This window comes from Gobio gobio, assembly GCF_949357685.1.
Source record: "Gobio gobio genome assembly, chromosome: 15".
Taxonomy (NCBI): Eukaryota; Metazoa; Chordata; class Actinopteri; order Cypriniformes; family Gobionidae; genus Gobio; species Gobio gobio.
Window position 1 is genome coordinate 42,566,697 of NC_137108.1, and position 15,395 is coordinate 42,582,091.

The 15,395-nt window shown below is 40.8% G+C and overlaps 2 protein-coding genes across 5 annotated transcripts in view; both read right to left on the reverse strand.

Annotated features, from left to right (window-relative positions):
- Positions 1-936: 936 nt before the first annotated feature.
- LOC307139026 (uncharacterized protein) lies at positions 937-3,371 on the reverse strand. Its single transcript, XM_079837802.1, has 2 exons — positions 2,931-3,371; positions 937-1,743 (listed from the first exon to the last, which is right to left on the reverse strand). Exons 1-2 carry the CDS (start codon positions 3,264-3,266, stop codon positions 1,558-1,560), a joined length of 522 nt encoding a protein of 173 aa, XP_079693928.1. The 5' UTR covers positions 3,267-3,371; the 3' UTR covers positions 937-1,557.
- A 1,337-nt stretch (positions 3,372-4,708) lies between these two features.
- LOC307138486 (proline-rich transmembrane protein 1-like) overlaps positions 4,709-15,395 on the reverse strand; it is a 48,566-nt gene continuing 37,879 nt past the window's right edge. The window contains exons 1-3 of one of the 4 annotated variants that reach the window (XR_013818025.1): positions 13,817-14,886; positions 4,965-5,707; positions 4,709-4,854 (exon numbers count right to left, since the gene is read on the reverse strand). Coding sequence is in view for 2 of the 4 variants with exons in the window: in XM_079836805.1 (XP_079692931.1) it covers positions 5,555-5,707; positions 13,817-14,152 (489 nt within the window). In the remaining 2 variants the exon portion in view is untranslated. Of the gene's footprint in view, positions 5,708-13,816; positions 14,887-15,395 lie in introns of those variants that run through there. The other 3 variants (XM_079836805.1, XR_013818026.1, XM_079836806.1) reach the window with 3 other exon arrangements.

Sequence of the window (15,395 nt, forward strand, 5' to 3'; positions counted from 1 at the left end):
TTTATTTTATTTTAAATGACAAAAGCATTTAAATGAAGATATACATTATTAAATACAAAAAGTCTGGCTGTGCTTAATGGGTACAAACATGTTTGTAAGCACACCCCTGTTGCCATTAAGCTCACAACATAGTTTTGTGGAAAATTCTTGTTTATTTTAAACAAAATTTTTAAAGAATAATTTTATAAAGATTAACCTGAAGTGACAACCATGAGTTAATATTTAAAGTCTGTTTATGAAGTATTCACATAGACGTTTAATGTGGATGAGCTTAAAGGGAGCACACTGTGCTTTATTGGAACAGCAAACTTTTTTTAAATTAATAAATATTATTAAATAAAATTTAAAAGGACAATTTTGCTAAATAAATAATCTAGGTCATGTATTAAGTTCATACATTTTAATATGAACAGCTATTATTGAAAATATCTATGAAATATACTTTTTCTTATTGATATGACACTGAAGCTGTGATTAGCGCACCCTTTAAGCTCACCGCACAATAATATGGAGTCTTTAAAAAATACACTAGTGTAAAACTACAGAACATCAATAAACTGTACATTTATAATATAATGAATTATGTTCTGTAGCACCTGCGCTTGCTAAAACGATCTTTGGATCAAACTTTAATTATTTCCCACATCCAGGTTCCAGGTTATAATATGCAAAAGTCTAAATATGAATCTCTTAATTTTGCAGTAAGAAGTTTCTTATCGAAAATAAAGGCTTAAACATCTAAAAAATGCACATTTAAGGGGCTACTCTTTTGGTGAAAGTTTTCAGACAGCTTTCAAAATGGCCGCCAGACAGTGTGAAGGCATGAATACCCATATCTCAGCGTGCAATGGTCTGATTTGCTTGACATTACAGGAGGTTAACACATCAATTGGTTACGACATCAAGTATGATGGTAAATATTTTTTCTTTCTTTTTATAATCTGAGCTCAAAGATAGTAGTGTGCGTAATGGGTACTTGAGCTTAATAGGTACGTTTACCCTATAGCCCTCTTGTTACATTTCTCTCTTCTCTAGCTTTGTTCCCTGTTATCGCTGTTGTGAGTTCTGTTCATGTTTAGTTCAAGGTCAAGTCTAGTCATTGTTTACTTTGAATTTTGTTCATGTTGGATCTAAATAAACTGCACGTGTTCAGTTCAACTTGCCTTCAGTGGACTATTGTGACACAAAGATTCAAGAATATCATATTCATATGATATAACAAATACAAGACGAAAAACAAATTTTTTAATTGATGATACACTTACAATCAAAGCTTTAATTTTTTTTAAATACAATAATGAACTTAAATTATGTAAGTAATAATGATAAAGCAGATGAGTTACATGAAACATCCTGAATCATTCCTCACTGGCCCTATAGATGGAGCTCCTTACACATTTAGAGTCTTACAGCTCTCATGTCAATTATAACTTGAGCAACACTAACATTTAAAAGCAGACCACCAAATGTCTGTATATTCAAAACATAATGTATTTATGTTTGTAAAACCCTCACCATCTATAACTTTCTGGTGTCCTTACATGATATTTCTTACACTTATGGTCTATATGGTCTAAATCGCTGGCTAACGTTTGAAACTGCGATGACAACAAGAATGACATAGATAACAATGATCAACCAGAAGAGGAGGCCAATAGCAACATTGACATGGTTAAGGATGCGAGCCATTCTGGAGTTTCTGCTTGCTATTGGTTGGTGTCCAAACATGTTAGCATCTCGAGTCTGTGAAAGTAAATCACAATAATATTACAAATCAAAGGTCTTCACAGGTCAGAATATAAACACAATAAGAAAACACAAAAAGCAACTCATACTGTGTACAACTAAGAATAAAATGAGAAATCAAATATATTATTATTATATATTTGATTTATAGTGGCTGTAAAATAATCACAAAACATATCACAGTTTTTAAACATCAGTGATTGGTGCCTTATATAGCATTTGCTCTAGTTTTGCTACCATCAAATCTGTTTTTAAAAGTTACTAAAAACTAGATTAACCCTTAAATGCATTTATTCACTACCCTCCTCCTCACTCAGTTTTTTGAAGATGTTGAAAAGGGTAGTTTTGAGAATATGTTTGAGATGGCGAATATGAGCCAGATGCTGAATGTACTGGGAAATGAGCTCTGACGAGGACAGTGATGATGGTATATATAGAATAAAATAAATCATATTTTGTTATCTTTTGGATCTTGGAAGGTTTCAGTTTGAGCAGATGTTTTATAAAACATCTGCTCAAACTGAACCCTTACAAGCTTACAGAAGCCTATTTAAACTTCTGTAATGCATAATGTAGGCCTATTATTTTGTTGTTGTTGTTGTTTTAACTCAAGAGAGAGAAAAGGACCTACTGTAAATTAACAGCAACTCAAGACTTGTTTTTCCATATCCCGCCACACCCTTTCTTTAAAAACGAAAGTTACGGGAAGCCACCAAACAGGTTTAATGTAAACTGATGTAAAAAGGTTAACAACATACAGAGGTTCAAACAACGTCACAATGAATTCAACCTTGATCCATGACGTTAAATGATCATTAAAACGCAGGCTGTAAACAATAAAGACTCATTTCTGAAGATTTAAGTCATTCTTTACATTAAACACTAAAAATATGAACTGTGGTAGCTACATACCCTCCTATTACGTCCACCTCATTATTTTTACTGTCTCTATTGTCTGTTTCGGTTCCACTTTGATTCCTTTATTTTCACACGAACCGTGATCCTCTGAAGACTTGTTTAGTCCTTAATTTGAGTGATTTCTATAAACACTTTCAAAAGAATATTTACGTTCTATATTATTTTAAAATAATGGTTAAATAAATGATTTATTTATTTTGAAGAGTAGGCCTATCAGTTGTAAATATACTAAGTGAGGTGAGACCGGTGTATGAAGCAATACTTACTGTGACTGAGTAAACAAGAGCAGCCGATCCCAGAGGTAAACAGCAGCACAGCAGGGTAAAGATGGAATAGCACAGGTAATCTTTCTCTGGTTTGGCCAGTGGAGTGAAGGACACATTAACTGGAGGCTGCACAGTGACCACAGTTTGCACCAGATATGGCCCTTGGGTGCTCAGGCCAGATGCTGCCGGAGCTCCATACTGCTGCACAGGGTGACCTGAAGTGCTGGGATAGCTCTCAGAGGGAGGGAATCCAACACTGGAGTACTCTGGAGGGTCCTGCAGTGCAAGTAAAGGCTGCCCTACTTCTGGATTCTGAGATGAGTATTTGGTATCCATGGTTCACTTATTTTTTTCCCCCTGCACCCCTGAAATAATTAGAAAGACCTGTACGTCTGTCTCTGGTGTGTAGTCAGGTGAAGACTGATCTGTTGCACGTGTCACATTCCTCTTTTGGTGACTTGTAGTTGGGTTGTGTTGTAAGGGGAGGAGTGACAAGAATTTTGGCACAGATTTAGACCCACTGTTTATTTTTACTTCTCCAGTTTGACTGCAGGCGCCACCTGGTGGAATCAACATATAACTACATGAGTTCAGGAAAATGAAATACCAGGAGACAGATGGAGATGATTTCATGATTCCTGAGCATGTTTTCTTCTTCATCTTTTAATTTAAATTATTATTATTTTTTTTTACTTCTTTTAAAAATATTTTTTTACGACCCTTTGGTCTAGGGGTGAACATAAAAGCAAGTAACAAAGCAGGTTTACCTTTAAAAGGAACTTTCTAGGGTCCCTGTTTTTATTTGTGTGAGGTTAAAGGAGATGAGAAAGCAAATAAATCAGAACGCAAGAATAACTCCAGGCCAAAATAATAAACACCAGCGGCACGTCCAATTTGGCCGAAACGACCGATGAGAAGCAGGATAGGAGGAGAGACAGCGGAAACAACGAGGGGAGAGAAAAAACACGCACATCCAAAAATACAGTCACAGACGTAACAATTTCCTTATCTTTTTATTCAAATCCCTCCTGTCAGGTTCCCATCAAATCATGATTTGGGTATTTGACAAACATGTGTTGAAGTTAGTTGATCACTGGGAACCAACTGTCTGTCTTTGTGGTATTTTTGGTTGTTCAATTCGTGTGCGTCGTGGAGGCATACACACAAGAAGAGGTTGAATAAAGTCGTTATTTAGATTTTTTTTGCGCACAAAAACTATTGTCGTCGCTTCGAAAAATTATTGTAGAGCCACTCTGGTGAGATGGATTTTGTAACGACGTTTGAAGTGCCTTTTATGGGTCTTGGGAGTGTAAATGTACTGAATGCCAATGGAGGCCTATCTGAGGGTGAGTAATTATTGACATAATTTTCATTTTTGGGCGAACTAACCCTTTAAGTTATGTTTTAGGTGGGATTTTATGAAAGCAAAAAGCACTAAAGACCAAAAACCTTGATTTATGAACCTGTTAACACAGTATACCCCATTTCCCCATTGTATGTACTTACAAGGCATTTGCCCACCGGCAACTATAGTTGCCGCTTGGACTTTTGACTAAGTGTACAAAAAACTATAGATCTGTTGTAAGATTTGTTTTGTTTGGATGATTCTAGAGACCTTCACGATTATGTAGATATATATATATCTCAACAAAAAAAACTTATTAGTAACATGAAAATAACCTTTGTTTGGGAGGGTTTGCCTTCATTATGCTTCCTGGAAGTAGGGGTAGGAAGTTGGCAGTCTCATGTGACAGGAAGGAAGTTAATACCTTTTTTTTCTCTTGAAATCCTTTATTTGGTTGTTTTCTTGCATGTCATTGAGATTAAAAACATGGATAATATCTAGAAAAATACTTACAAAAGGAAAATGACAACTATACACTGCGGCAACTATAGTTGCCGGTGGGCTTAACTAAGGGTGCGTCTCAATCAGCCCCCAAGTTCAGTAGTCAGGGCACTGATCAGGACATAAGTCAATGGGCTGACACCCTGATCAGTGCCCTGATCTGAAATAGGGGGCTGATTGAGACGCACACTCAGTAATAGCCTTCTTGTTGCCATTGTACCTTGTAGCTTTGTTCCCTGTTGTGAGTTCTGTTCATGTTTAGTTAAAGGTCAAGTCTATAGTCATGGTTTACTTTGAATTTTGTTCATGTTGGATCTAAATAAACTTCACATGGGTTCAGTTCAACTCGCCTTCAGTGGACTATTGTGACACAAAGATTTGTTAATAACATATTCATTCTATGATATAACAAAGACAAGACGAAAAACAAATGTTTTAATTGACGATACATTTACAGTCAAAGGTTTAATTGTTTTAAAAATACAACAATGAACTTTAAAAAAGAATGTGTTTTATTTACGTAAATGATAATGATAAGGCAGACGAGTTACATTAAACATCCTGAATCATTCCTCACTGGCCCTATAGATGGAGCTCCTTACACATTTAGAGTCTTACAGCTCTCATGTCAATTATAACTTGAGCAACACTAACATTTAAAAGCAGACCACCAAATGTCTGTGTATTCAAAACATAATGTGTTTATGTTTGTAAAACCCTCACCATCTATAACTTTCTGGTGTCCTAACATGATATGTCTTACACTTATGGTCTATAGCTATGAAACTGCGATGATAACAAGAATGACATTGATGACAACGATCAACCAGAGGAGGAGGCCAATAGCAAGACTGACATGGTTAAGGATGCGAGCCATTCTGGAGTTTCTGCTTGCTATTGGTTGGTGTCCAAACATGTTAGCATCTCGAGTCTGTGAAAGTAAATCACAACAAAATTACAAATCTGGGTATAGAACCTTTCTTAAATGACAGAAAGGTTAAACATATCACATAGTTTTTAAACATCAGTGATTGGTGCATATGGCATATAGTTTTTGCTTCCTTCAAATCTGTTTTTAAAAGTTATACTTCAACTAGATTAACTAGTCTTGGCATGATCTATTATTGCATGTTGCTTTATGGAAACCAAGATAATAAATATATAGTGAGTGGAAAAAATTGGAGATGAGACGATTAAACTGAATCTCCTTATGGCATTCTGATTCATGGAAAAAAGATAACCAAAATCCTCACTGTAAAAACTCTAATATGTTAAATAAAATTATTCTGTTCTAATGCAAACTGGTGCGTATTTAATGCCCCATTTGCAGATTCCTGAAAACATTTGTCTTAATGATTAATTAACTGGGGAAGTATGGTGAACTTTTAAACCATATTCACATGTGGTGCCTTGCCTTAAGTGGGGAATAACATTTATTTTGGCTTAGTTGATCCAGACAAAACCCCTTGTGATGACAGGATGGGCATCAAATCCTTCTCATACTGTCACACTGTCCCTTACTTTTTTTTTTTACTTTAACATCCACACAGATAGCGAAGACCTCAGTTTAATGTCTCATGATCTGAAGGACATTGTTTTTTACAGTGTCATTGCGCCCCCTGGTGGCTTCCAGTAGCAACCTCAATTCTCCCAGAGTATCGGAGGCTACAGTTTCAGGACCGTAGTCCCAGGACCTCTTTTTTTAATAGACTATACTATTTTAGTAGCCTGGTCTTACCAGACTCTCGTACATTTCATTTGTAAAATAGAGTCTGGCCACTCTCCATTGACAAGCGTTTACTTCCTTGAAGGCGGGAACTCTGTTGAAGTTTAAAACTATTGGATCTGCCTAGAGTCACTCTGGATCTGCATAACCAATCGCTAACGTTTGGTCGTGACGTATGTCATGCGGCGTTCGCCTTTGATTCTCACAGTGTCAGTGATAAAACCTTGTGCATTCGGATTGTGATTTATTCACGGTGGAGAGGAGAGTTTTATGATCGGAACGCGCTGCTCTCGTGGTGCATATCTCGTGCAATCATAACATGACTGTATATGCTGTAAATAAAATGTCATATGCTTGGTATGATAAGAATAAATGCTGCCGTAAATAACAGTCCAATTCAAATGTTTACGTGCTTTTCTTCTTTTATTTTTTGAGCGGTGATGCAATATTTTGCTCTTGTAAATACTTGCCAGCATTTAAAGAAATAAAAGTCTAGAAATGCATCCAAATTACAGCACACGCAACCGTACGGTGCTCTGCAGGGGTCTAAAAAGGATATAAACAGTGAATTTTGAAGTGATATATTCTTGAAAACTCAGAGATGTGGATTCGGAGAGCAATTACATTACCACACGACCTTGGTGTTTGTCTAGAGCAGTCGGTAATTCAGCCTGGGTTTTTTTCGCGGTGGTGGGAGACGGACGGCTTCAGCAACTCCTTCACCACTAACGGAGCGAGCTGAAAAATACTTTTCCCGGACCACAACATCATGGCCACCAACACAACTCAGCAGTACAGCAGTGATTGTTCTTGCTCCGTGTAACGGAGTTCATTTGTTCAGCGAAGAAGGAGGCGGGAACCGGCGAACGTTTAACAACTTTTAATCAAATAATAAACACAAAATGAAAGTAAAAGCAGTGCCCCTCACGGACAACTGCCGCGCACATACATAACAAAACGTAAGCAAAACACAACTTAAAATCCAGGCCTTGTCCTCTCTCGTCCTTCACCGGTGTCGCTCGTTCTTATATGCCTCCGTGCTCCCTCATGAGAGGACTCGAGACCGGTGTGTCTCATTCTCAATCACGCACACGATCTCGCTCGCTCGTCCACCTCGCCACACTCCAGCTTTAACTTCTCAACATTCGTCAGCGGTGCCACACACTCGCATCTTTCACCGCCACCATTACTGAACTAACTCAAACTATCGCACGACATCAACGTCATCGCTCTCAGCCACTCCCTCTGTTCGCTGATTGGACCGGTAAAAAATTGTTACAGCGAAAACGTACTCGGTTACTTAACGTAACCTCGGTTCCCTGAGATAAGGGAAGGAGTACTGCGTCTTAAGACGCCATGGGTAGGTTCTTCTACTCTCAAATATACTGAAGTAATTGTAAAATCACACAGTGCTACTGCCCAGTCACAACAGTGTCGAGACATCTCACACGCTATTGGCTGGCCAGTGGGAACTGCATGAACCAATGGCAGAACAGCGTAATCTGAGCGAACCAATGGGCACAAAGCCCGCGAAGCTGAGCGCAAGAGCCCGCGAAAGGGGCATATAAAATACGCTGTAACTGTCAAAAACGTCAGGTTAAATCGACTGAAGCGACGATCACCCGAGTCAGCGCCATAGCACGGCCGTCTACGCAGTACTCCTTCCCTTATCTCAGGGAACCGAGGTTACGTTAAGTAACCGATAACGTTCCCTTTCGAATGGTCAGTTCGTACTGCGTCTTAAGACGCCATGGGAACCTGTAAAATCCTGCCGTGCTATGATAAGCGCAGTGACATGTACTCCCTCAAGTTTGAACACTTATTAGAAAGGGCTCAAGACTAGAGTTACTGACACATCATTTATATATATATATAATATATATATGTACACACGTCTTATACTACTGGGCTCATAGAGGCCGGTAACTATAAGGAATGTGTAAGCATTGAAGTATATGAAGGCCCCAATGCCAACTTATGACGGGGACGGGCTTACAAGGCCGTCTAATATTCGTTAGGCCGTCTTAGTATTTTTATACAGCGAGGACTTGTGCCTGCAGTGCAGGGAAATCCAGACTGAAGAATCTGGTTAAAGTAGATGGTGAGGACCAACCTGCCGATCTACAAATGTCACCCATAGAAAACTCCACTAGACCACGCCCAAGAGGAGGCCATGCCTCTGGTGGAGTGAGCTTTGACACCTATGGGGCATTGGAGGCCCATAGTGTCATATGCTAACGCTATCGCGTCCACTAGCCATCTGGCTAGGTTTTGTTTGGTGACCGGAAGTCCCTTAGTTCGGTCACCAAAACTTACAAAGCGCTGCTCCGACTGTCTAAAGTGGGAGGACCGCTCAATATGCTCTAAGCGACCTAACAGGGCCGAGCAAGTGTAACTGTCTCTCATCCTCCGAAGTGGGGAGGGCAGAGAGAGAGTGATTACCTGTGCTTTGAATGGTGTTGAAAGCACTTTAGGTACATGCCCTGGTTTGAGGATGACTTTAGAATCGCCTGGGCCAATTCTAAACATGACGCGTTCACAGATAACGCTTGAATGTCACCGACACGCTTAACAGATGCCAGTGCTAATAGCAGGGCAGTTTTCAGCGAAAGTGGCTTTAATTCAGCCGTCTGCAACAGCTCGAAGGGAGGTCTTTTTAGTGCTCTTAGGACCAATGAAGGTCCCAGGATGGCACTGTAGGAGGGAGAAGGGGGTTAAGCCTCCTGGCTCCTTTTAAGAATTTTATGACCATGTCGTGTCTGCCAACTGATTGGCCAGCTATAGGCTTATGAGATGCGGCAATAGCTGCCGTGTAGACTTTGAGTGTGGATGGAGTGTGTCCTGCATCCAACATCTCTTATAGAAAAACAAGAATTTGTGATATCTCGCATGACACTGGGTTATAGTTCCTGACTGAACACCAGTCAGAGAACACTGACCATTTAAGGGCATAGAGACATCTAGTAGACGGAGCTCTAGCTTCACTGATGGTGCTCAAGACACTCACAGGGAGGTTCTCAAGCCCCCCTTGAGTGGCCAAACATGTAACGCCCACAATTTTGGCCAAATGGCAGGACTGTGTACTGATAAGCCTTCCCGTCGAACGCGAATCTCAAAAACGGTCTGTGACGTGGAATAATTTGGATATGAGAGTAAGCATCTTTCAGATCCAATGAGAAAAACCAGTCCATCGGGCAGATTTGCGCGATGATCTGTTTTAATGTCAGCATTCTGAAAGGCCTTTTGATAGAGCCTTGTTCAGGTGTCTGAGATCTAAGATGGGCCTGAGGCCGCCATCTTTTTTGGGAACAAGGAAGTAGCGGCTGTAAAAAACCCTGACACGCTCTGAGTTGGAATTTTTTAACTCGCCTTTATGGCGGTAGAATGCAGGGGAGCATTGTTGTGGAAATAATTCTATTCGAAAAATGAGGAGGGAGGAGACAAATGCAAACCTTTGAAAAGTCAAAGTATCAAAAATGATTTTATTTCTTGCAAGAAATAGGCAATTCACATACAGAGAATGTCTGTCATGAGAAGAGCAAAGTTCGCTCTCCGGGATACCATTATATACCCTCCTTCCATCCTGGGTTGGTTGTATCCAATCTTTTTTGCCTTAAAAGGACCTACCTTTACCAGACCCAATGTTTAACATAAATTCTAACTAGACAACACAATATCAACTTCTGCAGATTTTCCTGTTTTTGAGCTGCATCATTTTCACACATCCTGTCTATTCCTAGTCTAATTGCGGCAACGCACATACTTGTCACACTTAAAGTACGATATGTCATCTTGACCTCTTGCACTACCCAGCTTCCTTGCAACTGAGCACTCTATCACTCAGAACAATATGTTCCTGCCAGCTAGTTTCCATTTATCACCCAGAACAATGAGTTCCTGCACTTAACGTATGCATTTCTAAAAGCTTGGTTACATCTCTTTAATAATGATTAGTTCAAATACATGTTCAATGTTAATAGTTCAATATTAACAAGTGATACACATCTAGGAATAAAAGGTTAAGGTTCACATCTAAGTAAAAACACATCTAAGTAAAATGAACACTTCTAAGAGTTAAAACCACATCTAGATGAAATAAAAACACATCTAATAGTAAAACACATCTAAATGTAAAATTTCCTTCACAGCATGCATTATAGCGGACTCGTAGCTTACATTCATTGCATGAAAAACATTCAGAACAGTATTTTTCTCCCTGACCGGAACAAAAATGGGCCGTGGGGAGAGATGTGACACTGTGTGGACAGCACTTATGTGTAGCGGCACACACCTTTAGTGGGCGCGTGCTCTACATATAGAGCGCTCTCGGCGTGAGCAATAATCTGTGAGAACAGTGCTTATGTGCAAGGTGCATGTATTTTAGTAAGGTCGTTGTTAAAACACAGCGTTGATGTGCAGGCGAGCGTGTTTGACAACAGGCTAGTTGACTGCAATATTTACATCTCCATTCGCGTCAACCGAGGGGATTGAGAGAATGTAAAGTAAATCTGTAGTGGTAATCCGGCCACAGCAGGACTTTTGAGTGGTTCTATAGCGCTGAATTAACAGTGCTTATATGCAGGGGTACACCCTATGTAGGGGACACACTTCCTGCAGTCATAACAGAGGAAAGAACTCTTAATTGTTTATTAGGATCGGCGTTAATACAGCATTCTGTGTACAGGCCTGCATGTTTTATAACAGGCTCGTTTACTGAGAGAAGTGGTGGAGGGCTTGGCCGCCATTCACTAAATTGAGACTCACTGAGAAACCTGTGAGAGCGGGGCTCGAACCGGCAACCCTGTGTGTGAAGTACACCGTAACAGCAGAGGGCGCGGCTATGACGTAAGTCGCGCTCTTGACGGTGTTTTCAGTGTGTGTGGCGTGCGTGTTTCATAACTCGTTTACTACACTGTTGAACCTCTCCAGTCGCCTGAATAGGGGACTGAGATAAGTGATAGAGTGAAAAGACGTAGGGCTTGGCCGCCATTCACGACGCCATTATGCGCTAGACAGCGAGGCAGCAATGACGTAAGTCACGCTCTCGATAGTGAGCGCGCACTGGGAGAGAGAGGGGGCGCACACGCTGCCGCTGTAGGAAGCGCGAGCTGCAGTGACAACAGCCTGTAACGTAAACTGCGCTCTCAATATCTCCAGCAGTCTGAGAGAAAGTAATGCGGGAAGCTCCGGCATTAGTTCGCTCGTCCACTCTGGCATTCTCTGTCCGCGGCGCTTCTTAGCGCGGCCCAAGTGAGAGAAAAGGAAGAGCGAGACGTTGGTAATTGTGCGGATTCGTCTTCCTCATTGCCGCCGAATTAGACCAAGCCCTCTGCGTCGAGTGGAGGGAGCAGGTCCGATCGAGGGAACGTCACAGGGGAAACGTCTCTCTGAGGTGAAGTTGAGTCACACAGGCACTGGGCCGACGTGAACTCGCTAGCCTCGGTATACTCAGCCCTCTGGCTCCGCCGTTCTTTCCTGCCGAGGCTCGGGCGGAAAGGGGAACGGGAGAGCGCGAGGGCCGGGGTCGCGCTCTGAAAAGAGCGCTATCCACGAACGGAGGGAGGAAATGGGCATACCCTCGCAGTGAGAGCAGCCGGACCCGGCGAGAGCAGCGTCCGCGTGGGCCTTGCCCAGACAGATCACGCACCCGTCGTGGTTATCCTCCAAGTGCAGGTAAGTACTGCACACAAGTGATATGTTTTTCTCAGTATTGTACAGAAAGGATACACCGTAATGTTTCACCAAAGAGCGCAGGGGAAAGGCGTGACAGATCGCGGGATCGCTGGCGATTTGAGCACGCTGAAATACAGCAGGCCACTGACTCTCGCAGGACGTCCGGGCTGGCTAGCTCGCTATTCCGCTGCACGCTCGTCAATTCACGGTGAAGGTGGTGTAGTTCGAGTTTATCAGCGAGGACCGTAGATCGTGAAGGAGATTAATCTGACGTTTTTGACAGTTACAGCATATTTTATATGCCCCTTTCGCGGGCTCTTGCGCTCAGCTTCGCAGGCTTTGTGCCCATTGGTTCGCTCAGATTACGCTGTTCTGCCATTGGTTCATGCAGTTCCCACTGGCCAGCCAATAGCGTGCGAGATGTCTCGACACTGTTTTGACTGGGCAGTAGCACTGTGTGATTTTACAATTACTTCAGTATATTCGAGAGTAGGAGAACCTACCCATGGCGTCTTAAGACGCAGTACGAACTGACCGTTCGAAAGGGAACCTAAGCATATACAGCAGTCCCAAACATAGTACTGAAGGTAAATGAAAATTGAGCGGAAGTACGTAGGAGGGCAGAGGCAGGCTACTATTTTAGAGCACTTAGTTTACTATTTAATTCTGTATTTGTATGATTAATTTTTCAACATGGATGCAATATTTTCTCACTTTTTCAACACTTCTCGTCTGGTGTGTGACTTAATAAATTTAAATGACGTGAATAAATTCAAATAAAATAAATACCAGTTTACAATGTCCATCAACATAATGATTTATTTTTGCACAGCTAAAAAAACTGCAGAAGATGCCTGACACCGAAAGCTTTGAACATTAAAAATGGCTCTTATAAGTATTGGAGTAAATGGGAGAGCAGCAGTGTGATAGCTAAAAGATATTTGTGTATTTAAACTTCTGTAATGCATAATGTAGGCCTATTTTGTTATGTTTTGTTGGGGTTTTTTTAACTCAAGAGAGAGAAAAGGACCTACTGTAAATTGACAGCAACTCAGAGTTGTTTTTCCATATCGCGCCACACCCTTTCTTTAAAAACGAAAGTGACGGGAAGCCACCAAACAGGTTTAATGTAAACCGATGTAAAAAGTTTAACAACATACTAAATACAACGTTGGAATTTTAATTTAAACAAGAGTTTCAAACAACGTCACAATGTTGATTTGAATGGAAAACTCTTGATTTGAATTAAACCTTGATCCATGACGTTAAATGATCAAAACGCAGGCTGTAAACAATAAAGACTAATTTTTGAAGATGGAAGTCATTCTTTAAATATTTGAACACTGAAATATGAACCTTGGTAAATATTCTCCTAGTACTACGACCACATCCTCGTCCTGTTATGGCCTAACGTTACTGAGCTGTCTGTTTCAGTTCCACTTTGATTCCTTTATTTTGACATGAACCGTGATCCTCTGAAGACTTGTTTAGTCCTTAAATAAAGTGATCACTTTCATAACAATAGTTATGTTCTATAATATTTTAAACTAATGGTTAAATTATTTATTTATTTTTAAAAGTAGGCCTATCAGTTGTAAATATGCTAAGTGAGGTGAGACCGGTGTATGAAGCAATACTTACTGTGATGGAGTAAACAAGAGCAGCCGATCCCAGAGGTAAACAGCAGCACAGCAGGGTAAAGATGGAATAGCACAGGTAATCTGGCTCTGGTATGGCCAGTGGAGTGAAGGACACATTAACTGGAGGCTGCACAGTGACCACAGTTTGCACCAGATATGGCCCTTGGGTGCTCAGGCCAGATGCTGCCGGAGCTCCATACTGCTGCACAGGGTGACCTGAAGTGCTGGGATAGCTCTCAGAGGGAGGGAATCCAACACTGGAGTACTCTGGAGGGTCCTGCAGTGGAAGTAAAGGCTGCCCTAATTCAGGATTCTGAGAAAAGTATTTGGGATCCATGTTTATATTTGATTTCCCCCCCTGCTGCGCTGAAAGAAATAGAAAGATCTGTACGTCTGTCTCTGGTTTGTAGTCAGCTGAAGACTGATCTGTTGCACGTATCAGAAGCCTTGTTTTTTTTTAAAAATTTTTAAGGGGAGGAGTGACAAGAATTTTGGCACAGATTTAGGCCCACTGTTTATTGTTAGTTGTCCAGACTCCAGTTTGACTGCAGGCGCCACCTGGTGGAATCAACATATAACTTCATGAGATCAGGAAAATGAAATACCAGGAGACAGATGGAGATGATTTCATGTTTTTTTTTATGACCCCTTGGTCTAGGGGTGCAGGGGTGAACATAAAAGCAAGTAACAAAACACTCTAAAAAATAAAAGGTTCTATATGGCACCAAAAAAGGTTCTTGGCTCGTAATCATAGGGGAACCTTTTTTAGTGCTATATATAGCACCAATTTTGGTGCTTCAGCAGTTCTTCAGAGGTTCTTCAGAGGTTCTATATAGCACCTTAGTCAAAGAACCGGTGAAGAACCTCTGAATTGAAGAACCGCTGAAGAACCACTGAAGCACCAAAATTGGTGCTATATAGCACTAAAAAAGTTCCCCTATGATAGAACCTTTTTTTTTTTAGAGTGTAGGGTTCCTGTTTTTATTTTTGTGAGGTTAAAGGAGATGAGCATTGCCAGAAAGTTAAAAAGAAAGCAAATGCATCAGAACACAGGAATAATTTTAGGGCCAGGCCAGGCCAAAATAATAAACACAAAGCCAACTAACTTATCCCAAGAAAAACGAAATTTCCTGTAAAAAGAAAAATAGAACAAATACAACAACATCTCCTTAACTTGACATAAACAAGAGCAAAAGCGTTCATAATTAACAAATGGTGGGTATAACAGTGGCACACACGCTGTTCAATTTCACAACATTGCACAGGACTAAAAACACTTATCAGTCTCTGGCTCTCTCCGTCTAGCGATGACACGCTTCCGCTCCTCTTTTAAAAGGACGCCGCGCTGCCCGTAATTAACCAACCACCGCGCGCTCTGAAGGCACGTCCAATTTGGCCGAAACGACCTATGAGAAGCAGGATAGGAGGAGAGACAGCGGAAACTACGAGGAGAGAGAAAAATCTGGCACATCCAAAAATACAGTCACAGAGCACAGACGTAACAATTTCCTTATCTTTTTTTTCAAATTCCTCCTGTCAGGTTCCCATCAAATCCTGATTTGGGTATTTGACAAACACTT

Coding starts and splice junctions, on each gene's coding strand:
- LOC307139026 (XM_079837802.1), bottom strand. CDS start 3,266: ATGGATACCAAATACTCATCTCAGAATCCAGAAGTAGGGCAGCCTTTA. Junction 1,744..2,930: donor CTCTTGTTTACTCAGTCACA/GTAAGTATTGCT, acceptor TTACTTTCACAG/ACTCGAGATGCTAACATGTT.